At 34.0% G+C, this 14,535-nt stretch overlaps 1 protein-coding gene, 1 non-coding gene and 1 pseudogene across 2 annotated transcripts; 1 reads left to right on the forward strand and 2 right to left on the reverse strand.

The window, feature by feature from the left end:
* On the reverse strand, positions 128-3,976 carry LOC107608055 (protein DJ-1 homolog D). The gene is made up of 5 exons (XM_016309944.2): positions 3,732-3,976; positions 2,797-2,913; positions 1,728-2,168; positions 883-1,245; positions 128-511 (listed from the first exon to the last, which is right to left on the reverse strand). The coding sequence occupies exons 1-5, from the start codon at positions 3,783-3,785 to the stop codon at positions 323-325; spliced, it is 1,164 nt and encodes a 387-aa protein (XP_016165430.1). The 5' UTR covers positions 3,786-3,976; the 3' UTR covers positions 128-322.
* TRNAS-AGA lies at positions 4,743-4,824 on the forward strand. The gene has a single exon. It is a non-coding gene; the product is annotated as a tRNA-Ser (tRNA).
* Positions 5,033-12,738, reverse strand: LOC107607234 (annotated as a pseudogene).

Below are 14,535 nucleotides of genomic sequence, written 5' to 3' on the forward strand. Positions count from 1 at the left end.
TTATTTTTCAAATTAAAAAATATTTTTAAATATTACCAAAATTACCTAACAACTTTAGTCACCACAATAATATCCACCGCTATCCACCCACTAAAAATTGATATCAACTCTTCATACGAAAACTTGGTGAACGAAAAATCATTTCTCATATTCCATTAGTGGGAAAAAGAAATTGCACACAGAAATGGATACAAAGCTTTTCTATTTTCTCTTTTTATTTGGTTACATATAGTGGAGGACCTAAATGGCACTTGAGCTAAGGCTCATTTGGCTAACATGCAAGCATACTTTATTATTATAGATTCCGTTGCAAACTACTAAACTAGAAAGAAACACTAATACCAAGTAATGCCATGAGGTGAGAAATGAAGTGAGGGTGACTTAGCCATGAAGCACCAGTAATTAAGTTTCCATCAGTGATGCAAAGTGTAATGGGATTTGGTTCAATCCATGTTGCTCCTGCTAATACCATATTAAGCTTCATTGCAGGGTATGCAGTTACTTTCCTTCCCTATTATTACAACAAGAAGTGAAATAATGTCACCATATAATAAATAAAATATTATATACTCATCATATTTTAATGCATGTCAGTTATGTCACTTGATACTTGCAGATAAAACAAGAGTTCAGAGAAATTAAACACTAATTAATGTGATACTGATTTGGATTAATGAATTTAGAGAATAAATACTTGGTTTAAATTGTTTGGGATACTTTCAACAAAATATACAATATCCGTAAGAAAGTGAATAATGTGTCAAGTGCTTTTTGCTAGGCATATATGCAATATATTAAAAGTTGTACAAAAATACTCTGCACACAAAAAATCAGTCACTAAATTAGCTATAATGTATTTGTGTATAAATACATGAATAATACCTTGAGGACATCAGCAGCAACCAAAATCTGTTGTCCATAGCTGATTGCAGCAATTGGCTTATTGCTTTCAACAAAATGCTTCACCCAAGAGATGATAGTCTCGTTCAAGGCCAAATACTCGGCGGCTCTACCTCCGGGAATGACAAGCGCGTCGTAGCCGGAAGCATCCACGTCGCCGAAGGTAGCATTCAGAACAAAGTCATGCCCTGGCTTCTCAGTGAAATGTTGATAACCTTCAAAATCATGAATAGCAGTTGGGCAGGTGTCACCAGATTTCTTCTTGGGACAAACAGCATCAACATGGCATCCTAAAGCTCTAAGGGCTTCAAAGGGAACCATCACTTCATAATCTTCCATGTAATCCTGAATTTTAGTTTAACGGCATGCATGTCATTGTGTACTAATAATCTTCCACTCTAAGCAGCATAAATTTATAGGTCTCTCATTCTATGTACTCTTGTTTTTTCTTATGTGACTAATCCCTCACACTTGCTACTCAAACGTGTACCCTCAAAACATGAATTAATTTTGAATAAATGTCTTTTTCGATCCCTAATCATTTGCACGATGAAAAAAAAGCAGTTCTTCATCATTTGAAAACCTTAATTGATTTTCAATCGTTCAAGTAATTGGTCTAAGCGATCTTGTAAACGGTGACTTACTGATGTGTCAAGGGCTGCCTAAACCAGTTACTTGAATGGTTACAGGCCGGTTAAGAATTTTTAAACTGTAGACGGCTACTTTGTCTTTCGAATAAATGGTTAAGAACCGAAAACACTTTTTACACATTGATTTTCTACCTTTAGCAACATAAATAAATAAAAAAAAATCAAGTGAAAACATACCCCACAAAGAAGGAGGATTCTCTTGCTGGTAGCAGTTATAGTCCCTCCCATAGCCTTAACCAAATGATGAATGCTTTGTGCATGTGCAAGATAACAAACAGAAGAAATGATATTAGCATCCACCACAAATGATTCCAAGCTTTGAGGTTCAACCCAATTAGCACCAGCAGCTATCAATGTAGGTCCAACAGGAGCATATGCAGTGATCTTCCGGTTCTTGAGCGCGTCGGCGGCTGCAAGAAGCACCTGGCTGTGACAATAGGTAGCAATAGGCTTCCCTGAAGTGCTGAACTCCCTCACCAACTCCACCACGCGCACATTCTGAGTAAGATACTCTGGTGCTCTGCCACCAGGTAACACCAATGCATCATAGTTTGAGCCTTCAACCTCATCAAATGTTGCATTCAGAGTGAAATTGTGACCGCGTGTTTCTGAGTAAGTCTGAGTGCCAAGGACATCAATATCAACATCAAAGATCAAAACTTCAGGCATTTGGTTTGCGTTTTTATTTCGTGAAAAAAAAAATTGAAAGGGAAACGAAATTTTATGGCTTTTAATATAAACAATGCTACATTATTTTTTGTTAGTAATAATTTGTACTTATATTTATATTCACATGAATTTTGTATATAAGAAGAATATAATTTGTATCTATATTTTTCAGAATTTGCATACATGAATCAACACAGTTTGTATTCATATTTTTGAGAATTTGCAACATGAATTAGTAAAATTTATTTATTAAAGACAAATTAGTATTTATACAAAAAATACTAAAAATTGCTGATCCTAAAAAATTTTCTCTTTCAACATTTCACCTTTTTTCTCCAAAATATTCTAAAATTAGAAAATACCGAAAATGGAAAAAAAAATGAAGATACAAACCATACATACCCCTAGCTTGTAAAACTCAATGGCAAAGTCAAGAAAATAATAATCTAGTACAAAGGGAAAACAAATCAAGCATCAAGATGAAAAGTATAGCATGGTATGCTCAATAACAAAAACCAAACCCATTAGAAAATTCAAGTATCAAGAATTGAAATGAATTTTAGCATGGCTGAGAGACCTGATGACCAGCCATCTGTTGAGTGGCGGTTACACAGAAATCACCGGCCTTCCGTCCAGGACAAACGGCGTCGACGGCGACACCATAGCCTTGCAGTGCTTGAAATGGAACCATGGCCTACAATAGTAAAAGTTTCAAGTAGTACCATCATTTTCAACATCAAAATTTTGTTACACTAAGAGAAACACTTAAGTTCACAACTTCACATTGATGTGTTAGGAAATTATTTAATTTCCTAATTTATTTGTGGACAATACATATATTAATTATAATCACAAATTATGTTATTTTAAATTAAATGACTTATATAATGATGATTTCATTTATTGTTTTAAATGCTAATTGAATAAGTCATTATTACTTTTAATTTGGAATTAAATGAGAATAAAACCAGATATTATCTTTTGTTCTTTATATAATTATCTTTTTGGATTTTAGATATATTATCTTTTGGGCTTTATATACTATTTTATTTGGGTTTAAGGGTTTAATGGGTGCCATGCTAAAATATAAATAGACCTTCAGGGTTTCGGTCCCCAAGATACCAAAGTTGCCTTTGTTGCTCTTTTCTATCAAAAGAGTTGCGATTCAGCCTCCTAGAAATACAGAAGGCTTTGGTTGAGGAAGATCGAAAGAACCACAAGATCCAAACTCTTCCGGTCGTATGATTTATATTTATGAATTTAGGTACGCTTCCGCATTCGAGTATGATATATATTTTTGATGATTTAATATAGATGATTTGGGATATTGAAATTAATTTATTCCAACAAATACTATGTTACAAAATCATAACTCTTAAATCATAGTATATACTTATAATTATGAATAAGTAGTTAAGACTTTAAGACTCAATTTCTGAGTTTAAAAAGATATTTCTAATTTACTACTACTATATATAAGGAATTGAAGAGAGAAAGGAGATGAAGGTGTACCTCATAGTCCTCAACAAAGTTACCAGCAATTAGAAGAACCCTTTTGGGTGCCATTGAAGTTGCAGGGAATCAGAATCAGAGAATGGTGCTTTTGTTGATCCAAGGTTGTCCGTAACAAACACAATCACGTAAAGCAAAAAGAATTAGTACAACGGATAAGAATTAATACAAAGAATGGTGCTTTTATGGTCCTCTGTTCTTTTATTATCTTTGCTTTTGTGCTTTTGTGTTCGGAGACTATGATCAGAGCCCATATAATATATAGTTAACATTTCTCAAGTAAAAAATGTTGTTTACTAAAAATAATTAAATCACTAATTTAATATACTTAATATTCTTTGAATAATCCAATATTTAATTAGTTAAAATCAGTAAAAAAATTATTAGCTTATCTAAGAATATGGAATGACTCATTTTCACTTTTATAATCAACTTTCAAAAATAAGAGAATGATAATGTATGTCACTCCAAAATTACTAATCTAAATAAGCTTCTTGAAAACCCCGGGTTGCATTAGTGGGTGCAAAGAGAATTAGAGAAATTAAGGGATAATAGAATGTATTTTAGTAAATTTAATGAAAATATAGTTAAATGGGAGTGACATTGGTAATTTTAGGAATGGTAAAAACCTTTTTTTTTTAAAATAATATAATCAAAATATGAATAAAACTAAAAAAGTAAAAAAATGTACAGTGGTGGCTAAGAATTTAGTGGTTCATTTTTGTGTTCTTAAAAAAAATTTAATTATTTTGTTGCAAAAAATTATATATAAATACATATACATGATGATTAAATTTTGGTGTACACGTAATATTTAAAGTTTTCAGGACTTAATCCATGTTTTCCATTTTTCATATAAAAAACAAGCACTAATCCATGTTTTCATTTTGTTTCACGTTTCGATCACCATTATTAATCCATGTTTTCCATTACATTATTTTAATATATGAAAAGATGGTGAAAATAAAATAGTCTATTAAATATGATATTACACGAAAATATAACAAAAAAGTGGACGTGCCGGAGTGGTTATCGGGCATGACTAGAAATCATGTGGGCTCTGCCCGCGCAGGTTCGAATCCTGCCGTTCACGTTTTTGTATGTGCTCTGCCCAAAGTGCCCAAAGAGAACATCACAAAAATTACAATCCACCGTTATAAAATAAACACCAGAAATATACAATGTGTTCTCTAAAATCTGTTTTTTATATTAATTTGTTACATTTTTTTTCAACAATATAAGATTTACAAAAATATGTTAATTCAATGCAATACAAAATACTAACCAAAATATGTTTCTAATTATTTTTGTCCAGGCATAAGTAGTAATAATTCAATTTCATATGAGCCCATGTTGAAAACTAACCTATAATGATATACACATTAATTTATATTCAAATGAACATACATATAAATTATAAAGTTTGCAAGTTATAAGATTCCACATACCTAAAAGAAGTAGAAGCTGTATTTGAATTGTTCCATAGACTTAGTTTCTTGAATGGTGCCTCCAGTGAATCAAGTTCAAGGTCCCACAAGGAATTCTCAATGGCCCGAGCCAGTTTCTCATCCTCATAAGCATTGTGAAAGCATTTTCTTTCCTTAGCATCAAGAACCAGTTCCCTCCATACACTGTTACGGTTTATCAATGTTGATGCATTTCCTAATATCCAAAGGCAATATCTGTGCATAAAACCAAACCAAAAGTTTTTCAATAAAAAAGAACTAAATCTCACCATTTAGAGCATGATCATAACATATATCTACAGTATATAATGGATTCATGTAGGTACATTTTTCTTAGTGTATGAAATCTTAAATTACAAAAATGCACATAATTAATAAAGTTGGTTATTTTCAGTTATATAATAGAATTTAATTTAACTTTTGCACGTAGATCTAATCATGTAATATCATATCAGCAAAAACAACTATCTTTTAATAGTGGCATACCTAGCCCTTGTGAATGCCACATTTGTTCTTTGTCTATTTGAAAGAAAACCAATATTTCCAACACCATTGGATCTCACACTTGATATTATAATTATGTCTTCTTCACCACCTTGAAAACCATCAACAGAACGAACACTCACAGAGAAGTTAGGATCACTGTCTGAAATGTATTGCTTTATGGTCTTCTGGATTTCATGAAAACATTCTGGCAAGAGAGGGAAAAGAAATAATATCATATATATATCATATTAGGTTTAACAATGTTTTTATTCCCTATAATTGTGTGTTTAAATGTTTCAAAATTATTTTGGTCCCATTAAAGGTTTTGCTTGGTGTTGGTTTCTCATTTTTCTATAGGTAAGTTCCTTGATTCCTATCATCTAAACTTCATATTAAATTAAGATATTATAAATAATCAAGAAAATTTAGGAAATATTGGTATAGATAAAAAATAATGTTCTTGTTATTTGAATGAACTAAATAAATATTTTAAAATAGAGTAATAACTAGGAGTCTTAATCCAACCTCTTAATTATCCTCCTAATACTTAAATGAATAAAAATTCAAATATATATCTTATTTTCCGAAAACATCAAAACTTTTTTATTTAGAAATTAGGAAGAAAATTAAAAGGATTGGTTAGAACTCTAATTATTTTTCTTTAAAATATCTATAATTTCTAATGACATGGTAAGACTAAACACAGTTTAAGAAAAAAGAGGTACCAAGATCATGGCAAAAGTTTTATAGAGACTAAAATTAAAATGACCTATATTTATAGGGACTAAAGGATATTCAAGCTTAATTACAAATGATGAGAAAGATAAGCTAACCTTTTCTAAGGCTTTGAATAATCTGTGAGACAGCAGCAGCCTCAGCAATGTTCTTCAAACTATGATCATGATTAGACTGCTCTTTATCCCTTGATATGTTGATGAAAGAGTAGGAGCCATACATTTTCCCTTTAAGGAATTGTTTATTGTAGCTTGTTAATTTGACAATGGATGCATCAGCAAGTTGCTTATCATAGAACTCTTCACTTGGGAATTTGCTAATTGACGGATGCATCCTATACTGAATATTAAGCATGTGCCTCTCTTTTCCCAACAATACCAATCTCTCAAACAAACTTCTTCCAAATTCAGCCTTCTCAGCTATTGGTGCGAAATTTATAACCCACAAACTAACCAGCAAGTGCACTGGGTCGTACCAAGTAATACTTCAGGTGAGTGAAGGTCGATCCCACGAGAATTGATGGATCAAGCAACAATAATTGAGTGATAGGCTTAGTCAGACAAACAGAAAGTAATATTAGGAGTTCAAAAGACATTAAACAATGTAAAGAATATTGAAGAAAGGTAAGTAAATAAGTTGGGAATAAAATATAGAGAAGACAGTTAAGGTTTTAAAGTTGAAGGTTGTGGTAGGCTTAGAGAAGGGGGGTTGAATCTATGCCTTCCTTTTCAGTTGCTGTTTTTACCCTTAGAAACAAATTTGTAATTCTGATTCTGTTTGAACTCAGCAGCGAAAATTTATGAGACAATTTAGTTTTGTCTCATGAATATCAGAAAACAGAACACAGCAGAGAAGAGAAAAGCTAACACCAGCATGTATCCTGGTTCGGTTGCCTTGTGCTATGCAACCTACATCCAGTATCCTCCACAACTATGGAAGAATTTCACTATAGTTAACAGTATTACATACACCAATAACACAGGATTGACCCAATCCTTTCACACTCAAGTTCTGACCTAACTTGACATTGGCTATGCTAATACCTAACTATACCTCTTAGTGCTAACCCAACTAAGAAAGGGATACCTCACAGGTACAAGATACAAGACATAAACACACCTAAAGAAATCTGAAAATAACTCTAGGCTTTTCTCTCAAGTGTTTTCCTCAGCCTTTTTCCACTCATGGCTTTTACTTGAGCTCTCTCAATATGCCTTTTCTCACAAGAAATTACAGAAAGATAAACATAGAAAAGTACATTACAATCTGTAAAACATGAAGGAGATTGACTTCATCTACATCCTCTATGCTATGCGAAAAACCAGATTAGCAAGCCTCTGATTCAGTTCGTCATACTGGCGAAATGCACCTTTGATTAGGTTACACTGTCCAGTTAGTTGAACTTCTTCAAAGAGCTTTCTCAGAACAAAACCTCTATTCACTGGTTTTCTCTCCTTGCTTCTGAATGAACAGCAAGCTTCTTTTTATCTCCTTGCATGTTCCTTGGTTCTTCTTCCAAGGTCAACACCTTGAGCCTTGAGCTTTACCAACCCACAAGCTCACTTTTTCTTCTCAAACATCAAAGTAGGATCTTTGCTTCTGACTTCTCCAACTTGACCGAAAGCCATGTAGGAGTAACCGAGATTGTCTTCCAATGGTCAACCAAATCTGAACCATAGAGATGCAACTTGGTCCCCAAGAATCTCTTGTGACCGTGGATTTGTAGCAGTGAAGAACAGATATCAACTTTCCCTTGAATGCCATTTTCGGATAGTGCAGAGAGTTGGGAAGAAGGGATGAAGATCTGATGCATGCAAGATGAGATGGATTACCTTTAACCTAAGCTTGATTTGGATTAGATTTTCTGCTTTAGCTTCTGTGCTTCAAGCTTAGATTTTCTCTTTCTTGCTTCTTTGGTTACTGGCTTATGGAGGAAACTTTTCTTCTCTTTCTCTTTCTTACTTTTCTGAAGTCTTGATGTGACTTGATTAGAGAGGAGAGGAACGTTGCTTTGGTTGGAGCAAGATGGTGGGAAATTGAAAAACAATTTCAGGCTTGGATCGGGTTCTTCTCTACTTCAACCCGTTGGTGCTTTGCTATGCTTCTTTGATGAATTTTGTTTGAAATAAATGACTTGGGCTTGTCTTTATTCACACTTACCATTCAACCCATTTGCCTTGTTTTATTTTCCATTCAAGTTGGGCTGTAAATCAGATTTTGGCCTGCAACATATAATAAATAATCAGCAACATATACTTATTAATTTAAACAACTCTAATTATTTATTTTGCCAAAAATAATGTTTGTCATCACTAATTAATTTAGTTAATTTCTTAACTCAACAAAAGTTATCTATTTTTTCCGGATTTACTTTTCTTACTAACTATTTTAATCATGTAGGATTTAATTTATGGCAAACTATATGTGACTAGACCCTAATTCCTTAGACCTTTCTAGTCTCCTCTAAAATTCATCAACAACCAATTCCTTGGTCAATTAATTTCAATTAGAGGGTGATGATCAATTTCCAGTTTATATGGCACAAAAACTCTAATTACCAAAAAATAAAAGGATTATATGTTACGTATCCTGTTAAATTCAGATAATTAAAATTTAGGAGAATATATTTTCAAGCAGTTCAAGTGAAAAGCTTTTCCAAGTTATACAAGAACTCAAATAGAAGGAGGGTCATACTTCCGTTCCACCCAAATTCATAAAATAAAGAGCGAAAACAATTCTTAAATTATAAATCCATACATGAATTAAAATAGAAAAAGCAATAAAATCAATCCATACAAATAGACCTTAACAATAGAGGTTTAGTTGCTCATGGTTCAGAGTAGAAAACTAGGATTGTAAATTGGAATGGAATAATGTTTTGCTCAGGTGGAATGAAAAGTTAACTAATTCCAATCCTCTTTTATATCTAATCCTAATTAATTTAAATTATAATTTTTAAAACTAAATAATATCTTTTCCTATTTTTTAAAATAAAAATTAAAGTTTAAATCATAATTAATTATAGCAATCAGCACGTCTTCAATTAATGGGTGGGGACCACTTGCTTCGCAGGATCCACACCTAACTTGGTGATGGGCTGCGCCTTACTTGGTGTGAATGAAATGAGGAAGGGCGTGTTGGGCTTGATGGCTGCGCCTAACTTGGCCATGGGCTGCATCTAACTTGATGGAGGCCTAATCCTTATGCATGCTTATTAATGTTTTGCGCCTAACTTGAGAACTTGAGAAATCTCAAGTTAGGCGCAGCCTTGGCAGTGTGATTGGAGAAGAAGTATAAACTATTATATATCGTTGGAAAATTCTAAAAGTTAGCTTTTCAACGCCACTAAAATCACGTTCATTGAACCTCTGTAGCTCGAGTTATTCAGGTTTGAATGCAGAGAAGTCAGGGTTGATAGCATTATTCGCCTTCTCTTTTTCTGCGGAAACTCCATCAAATTCAGCCAAATGCTACCTAAAATAAACAGAATTGCACATGACTCAAAGTAACATCCATAGTGGCTAAAAGATAATTAATTCTTGATTAAACTCAACAAATAAAATACAAATTCATTAGAAAAAGATAGAGAAGATGCTCACGCATTAGCTATCTAAAATTTGATCAATTATCATATTAGATAATGATCTTCAATAATAAACAAATTCAAAACAACTAAGTTACTAAACCAAAGGAGTATCTACTAGAATATTTAAAAAGATTAAACAAGCAAAACTACTTGGTTAGGGTGTTTTAAACACGGGTTCAAACCATGGAAACAACCACCGATATAATTATTAGGTTAAGCTGTGTACATTATACCCTTTAGGTGTGGCCCTTTCCCGGATCTTGCGTTAACACGGGATGCTTGTGCACCAGAAAGTTTCCTTTAAAAGATTTCAGAATCTAAACCAAACTCACATTTTTGTGACCTAATTTCATATATGATAATCAAGTAAACAACTCTTTTTCCCTATATTTTAGTGCTTGAGCATCCAAAGTACCTTGCTTTTAACCAATGCAGGAAGCTGTCTTTCATCACCTATGAGAACAGCATGTTGAAGACCAGGAAGTTGCAATGGAATTGCTGACTCACATTCTCTCAGCTGTGCTGCTTCATCAATAACTACAAACCGGAACTTTTCCCCTTCTTGAGTATGCAGTTTAGAAGAACTTGATGCAGTACGAAATACTAAGCATGCTTTCTAAATGCAAAACATTGACATGCCATCTTTGCTTGTGAACCAAGGAAGCGAAATTGAAAGTGATAGTGAACTTAGTATGCTTTGTAGGCTTTTTCCATCTTTACATTGATGAAAGTCTCGTTTGAACTTGGTATTGCGCAGCGAAGTTTCCAAAGATTTCAACAAATCCAGAGCAATGAACATTTTCTTTACCACTTTGAATGAAATCATAGCTGTTGGTAGGTGAGTATACAAGGCTTTCATGAACAACTTGAGCCTACCTCCAATGTAACTGAACCATTGCTTCACAAATTGCTCCATCGTCATACCAGAGGTACTCATCTTTTTATCTTCAACATACAAATTGTAAGACTCTACAATGCCATCGAATTTCTTCTCAACAAATTGCTCAAATGTCAAAAGGTTAGAACTCTTCACTTTTCTCTTGTATGAAGAATATGCACGTTTTACATTGCTGTCACTTTTCTTAGCAAATTCTTCCAATGACATTAGATCCTCCTTATCATTCAGTTCACACCTATATTGTTGATTGGGGTTCTTCAGTAACTTGATCATAAGTTCCAAGTGATGCTTCCACCCGGTTAATGGCATAAAACACTTTAAAAGCTCTTCCACTCTATAATCAAGAAACACATCTTCAAGACCGGGAAAATTGTCCACTTTCATTCTGTTTTTGTTGCCAAATAGCAAAATGTTACCAAGGCCATAAGTATCAAACTTCTGTGACTGCTTAAACAAACTATGCAGGCGAGACGCCACGGTCAACACTGCATTATTAGTTGGAGCACATGTCAATGTTCTGATCTTCGACCGGAGCAATGAATATAACAAGCAAGCAACAGTCTTTGTTTTGCCGGTTCCCGGGGGCCCCCATATAAGTTTAACATTATGACTGTAATGGCATTTGCTCATAGCAACACAGCTTAGAACAGAATCTCTTTGAGATTCATTCAGATTCTGAGCACGGATTATGCTTTGTGCTGAAGATTGAGCTGGAGACTGAGTCATGTTTTCTCCAGAACAGCAAAAAATCTGACAGACTTCTTCAATCTGTAAAATATGGTATAACCATTGGAAATAAAAATAAGAAATCAAATAGATTCAACAAAATTAGCAGCATATCGAAATCAGAGATCAATGCATGAACATTTATAAAATGAGTCTCATGTAGAAAATGTTTCCATTTGCAGCTAGCATCAATATGCTTTTTAAATAACACTTAACTTACATTTGAATTAGGCTCATGCTGCAGAACTTTTTCAATAATGTTTATCTTTTCATCAACATTCAGTGCTCGCCAAATGCGAATATTTGTGGTCATGTTCAACAAATATACAACACAGAGCTTTTGTGTTTCGTTAATATTCCCGGAAAATTCAGAATCCATATCCAAGCATTTAGATGAAAGTACATCAATCTCATCAGTAAATTCATCTTCTGATCCACAAATATAAGCAATATGGTATTGCATTTTAGGCCTGTTCAAGTCATATATCCCTTTTGGTCTAACATCTGTGAAAGCAACAATGTCTCCAAATTCAGGTTCATATTTCTCAACATTTTGAACTTCTTCAGTGACCTTCTTTACTCTCATTTTATAGAACAAGGCCTTGGGAGGTTTGAAGTCCCTGGACCTTTGAATCGTCATGACCTCACAAAATGGAGCTTGAGAAACACCTTCTATTCCTGAGCACAGATCACTGTGAGTTTCCTCAATCAGTGGGAAAATAAATGAGTTCAAGTACTCTTTTGTTGAGGAGAGTGAGAGTGGAATCTTCTGAACCTGTGAAGAAAAACATTTTATCTCCTAGAAGATCAAAATGGAATAGAAAGTGCAACCAAAATAGATAATAAGATTAACATCATTTGAGGCATAATATATAACTATAACTATTATATTACAAAGTTGTAGTGCTTCCTTTCTTGCTAAGAAATTTCATTATCTACTTACAGCAGAAAAGCAATGCTTGTATTAATCTTTTTGAAGAGAAGTTGAAATTAAGAATACAATTAGTTTGCGAATTTGTGATTAAAAATACAGGAGCAACTTTGTACTTATGAAGAACAGCACTCTTTCAATTCTACATTTTGTTTCCTCACTATGTTAAAAATTTAAAAACAGAACAAAAACAGAAAACTTACTAAATAAATAAAAAGAATAATGTAAGAATATCAAAGGCTAAAGAATATTGAACATAAAACAATAATAATAAAAAAGACCTTGTCTTTGTAGAGCTTGTGGTTCAGAACATCATGGAGAGTCCATGAGAACATAATATCCAACATCCTTGATCCTTTTTTTTTTCTCTCTGAATTCTAAATGACACAAATAAAGAATACGAGTCACAATTTTTTTTTCTTTATTTTGTTGACGTATATAGCAGTCAGCCAGTCACTATTAATGAAGGAAACAGAACCGTCCACAATACAAAACTTCGAACCACATTAGTAAATAGTAGTGAAGAAGAGGTAATGTCCAATTTGGTACCCGAAAGATTCAAACGCTGACATTTTGGTACTTAACTATTGTTATTGACAAAAAGGTACCTGAATGATTAAAATTTTTGCCAAACGTGTCTACGTGCTTGCCGGACCATAGCTTCGGTGAGTACGATGCTTACGTGGACGCCGATTTTTGTTGACAAGATCAGTTTTATATTAGATGGAATTTGTAATTAAAATTATGCTTAGTCTACCTGAAAATTAAGTTAACCTAATTGAATATTGGTTTTTTCCCAATTTAATTTTGCCCTAAAACCCAATTAGCAAATGTTGTTACTAGTTACTGAGTTACTGTGGTTAGTGTGTCACTACTAGTGAAATTCAAATGTCACGTAGAGAGGGAGAGACGTTGCTCTGGAAGCTTGGCGCGAAGAAGAACGATACTAGGCGAGAGACATTGTCGAATCAAGGGTAACGGTTTTCAAGTGACATCGTTGGATCACCATTCTTCGCAAGGAGCAACCCTACGAAGAGGTACGTTCTGCTTCATGATCTTTGTTTAAGTTCTGGTTTATTTTGTTTGCTGGTGACATCCTGTTTATTCATTGTATCTTTTCTCTACTATTTCTTAGATGGATTGTGTAGTTACGTTTGTATATCATCACATGGGTTGCTTGAAAGGGTTAGAGATGGGAATGTGATATACGAAGGGGGTTTAGTAACTGAGATACACAGGGTGAATGTGGAGACATGTAATTTATTTTTTGTTGAGGGGTTATTTTTAGACCTGGGTTACCCTGGATATAATGAGGCGTATTGGCTAGAACCTGGTTTCGAATTAGGTAAGGGTCTTAGAGTGCTTAGGATAGATGCTGAAGTGATGAGGATGTGTGAGAGTGCAATTAAAAATGACAACACTGTCCATCTCTATTTTGATCACCCCATTGATGCCAACCCTGAAATCATTGATGACAATGTGGTGTCTGATGGTAGCAGTGAGAGTGTGGCTGAGGTCAATCCACCTGGTGATGAGAGGGAACTGAAGTTGTGAATGAGGCCACTGGTGAGGTTAATCAGTTGAATAAGGCTTTGACAGTTGTTGTGAAGGAGTTTTTGAACGAAGTTGTGATTGAGGAGGCTGTTGATGTTAACGAGTCGGATAAATGTGAGGGTGGTGTTATGAATGATGATGTGAATCACGGGAATGGGGATAAAGAGACTAAACAACCTGCAGCTCCAGAGAAAGTTGTTAAGAGGGTGAAAAAGAGGCATCTAAGACCACCACCCAGTGGTTTATCACAAGAAAGAAGAGCTGCTGAATCTGAACAGCCTGAGAGTGATCCTCGAGAAGCTAAAACAGTAAATGAACAAACACACAAGACCAATGATGATGATGCACATGTTGCCAACGAAGGTGCTAACATTGAAGAACCAGTGGTGGATGAGTTGAGGGTAGAGGAACCAGCTACTCAA

This window comes from Arachis ipaensis, chromosome B07 (assembly GCF_000816755.2).
Source record: "Arachis ipaensis cultivar K30076 chromosome B07, Araip1.1, whole genome shotgun sequence".
Taxonomy (NCBI): Eukaryota; Viridiplantae; Streptophyta; class Magnoliopsida; order Fabales; family Fabaceae; genus Arachis; species Arachis ipaensis.

Excerpts from the sequence above, each read along its gene's own strand:
- LOC107608055 (XM_016309944.2), bottom strand. The coding sequence starts at position 3,785 with ATGGCACCCAAAAGGGTTCTTCTAATTGCTGGTAACTTTGTTGAGGAC. Across the intron at positions 2,914-3,731 it reads ACTTTGTTGAGGACTATGAG|GCCATGGTTCCATTTCAAGC; the intron begins GTACACCTTCAT and ends TTACTATTGTAG. Across the intron at positions 1,246-1,727 it reads GAATCCTCCTTCTTTGTGGG|GATTACATGGAAGATTATGA; the intron begins GTATGTTTTCAC and ends ACTAAAATTCAG.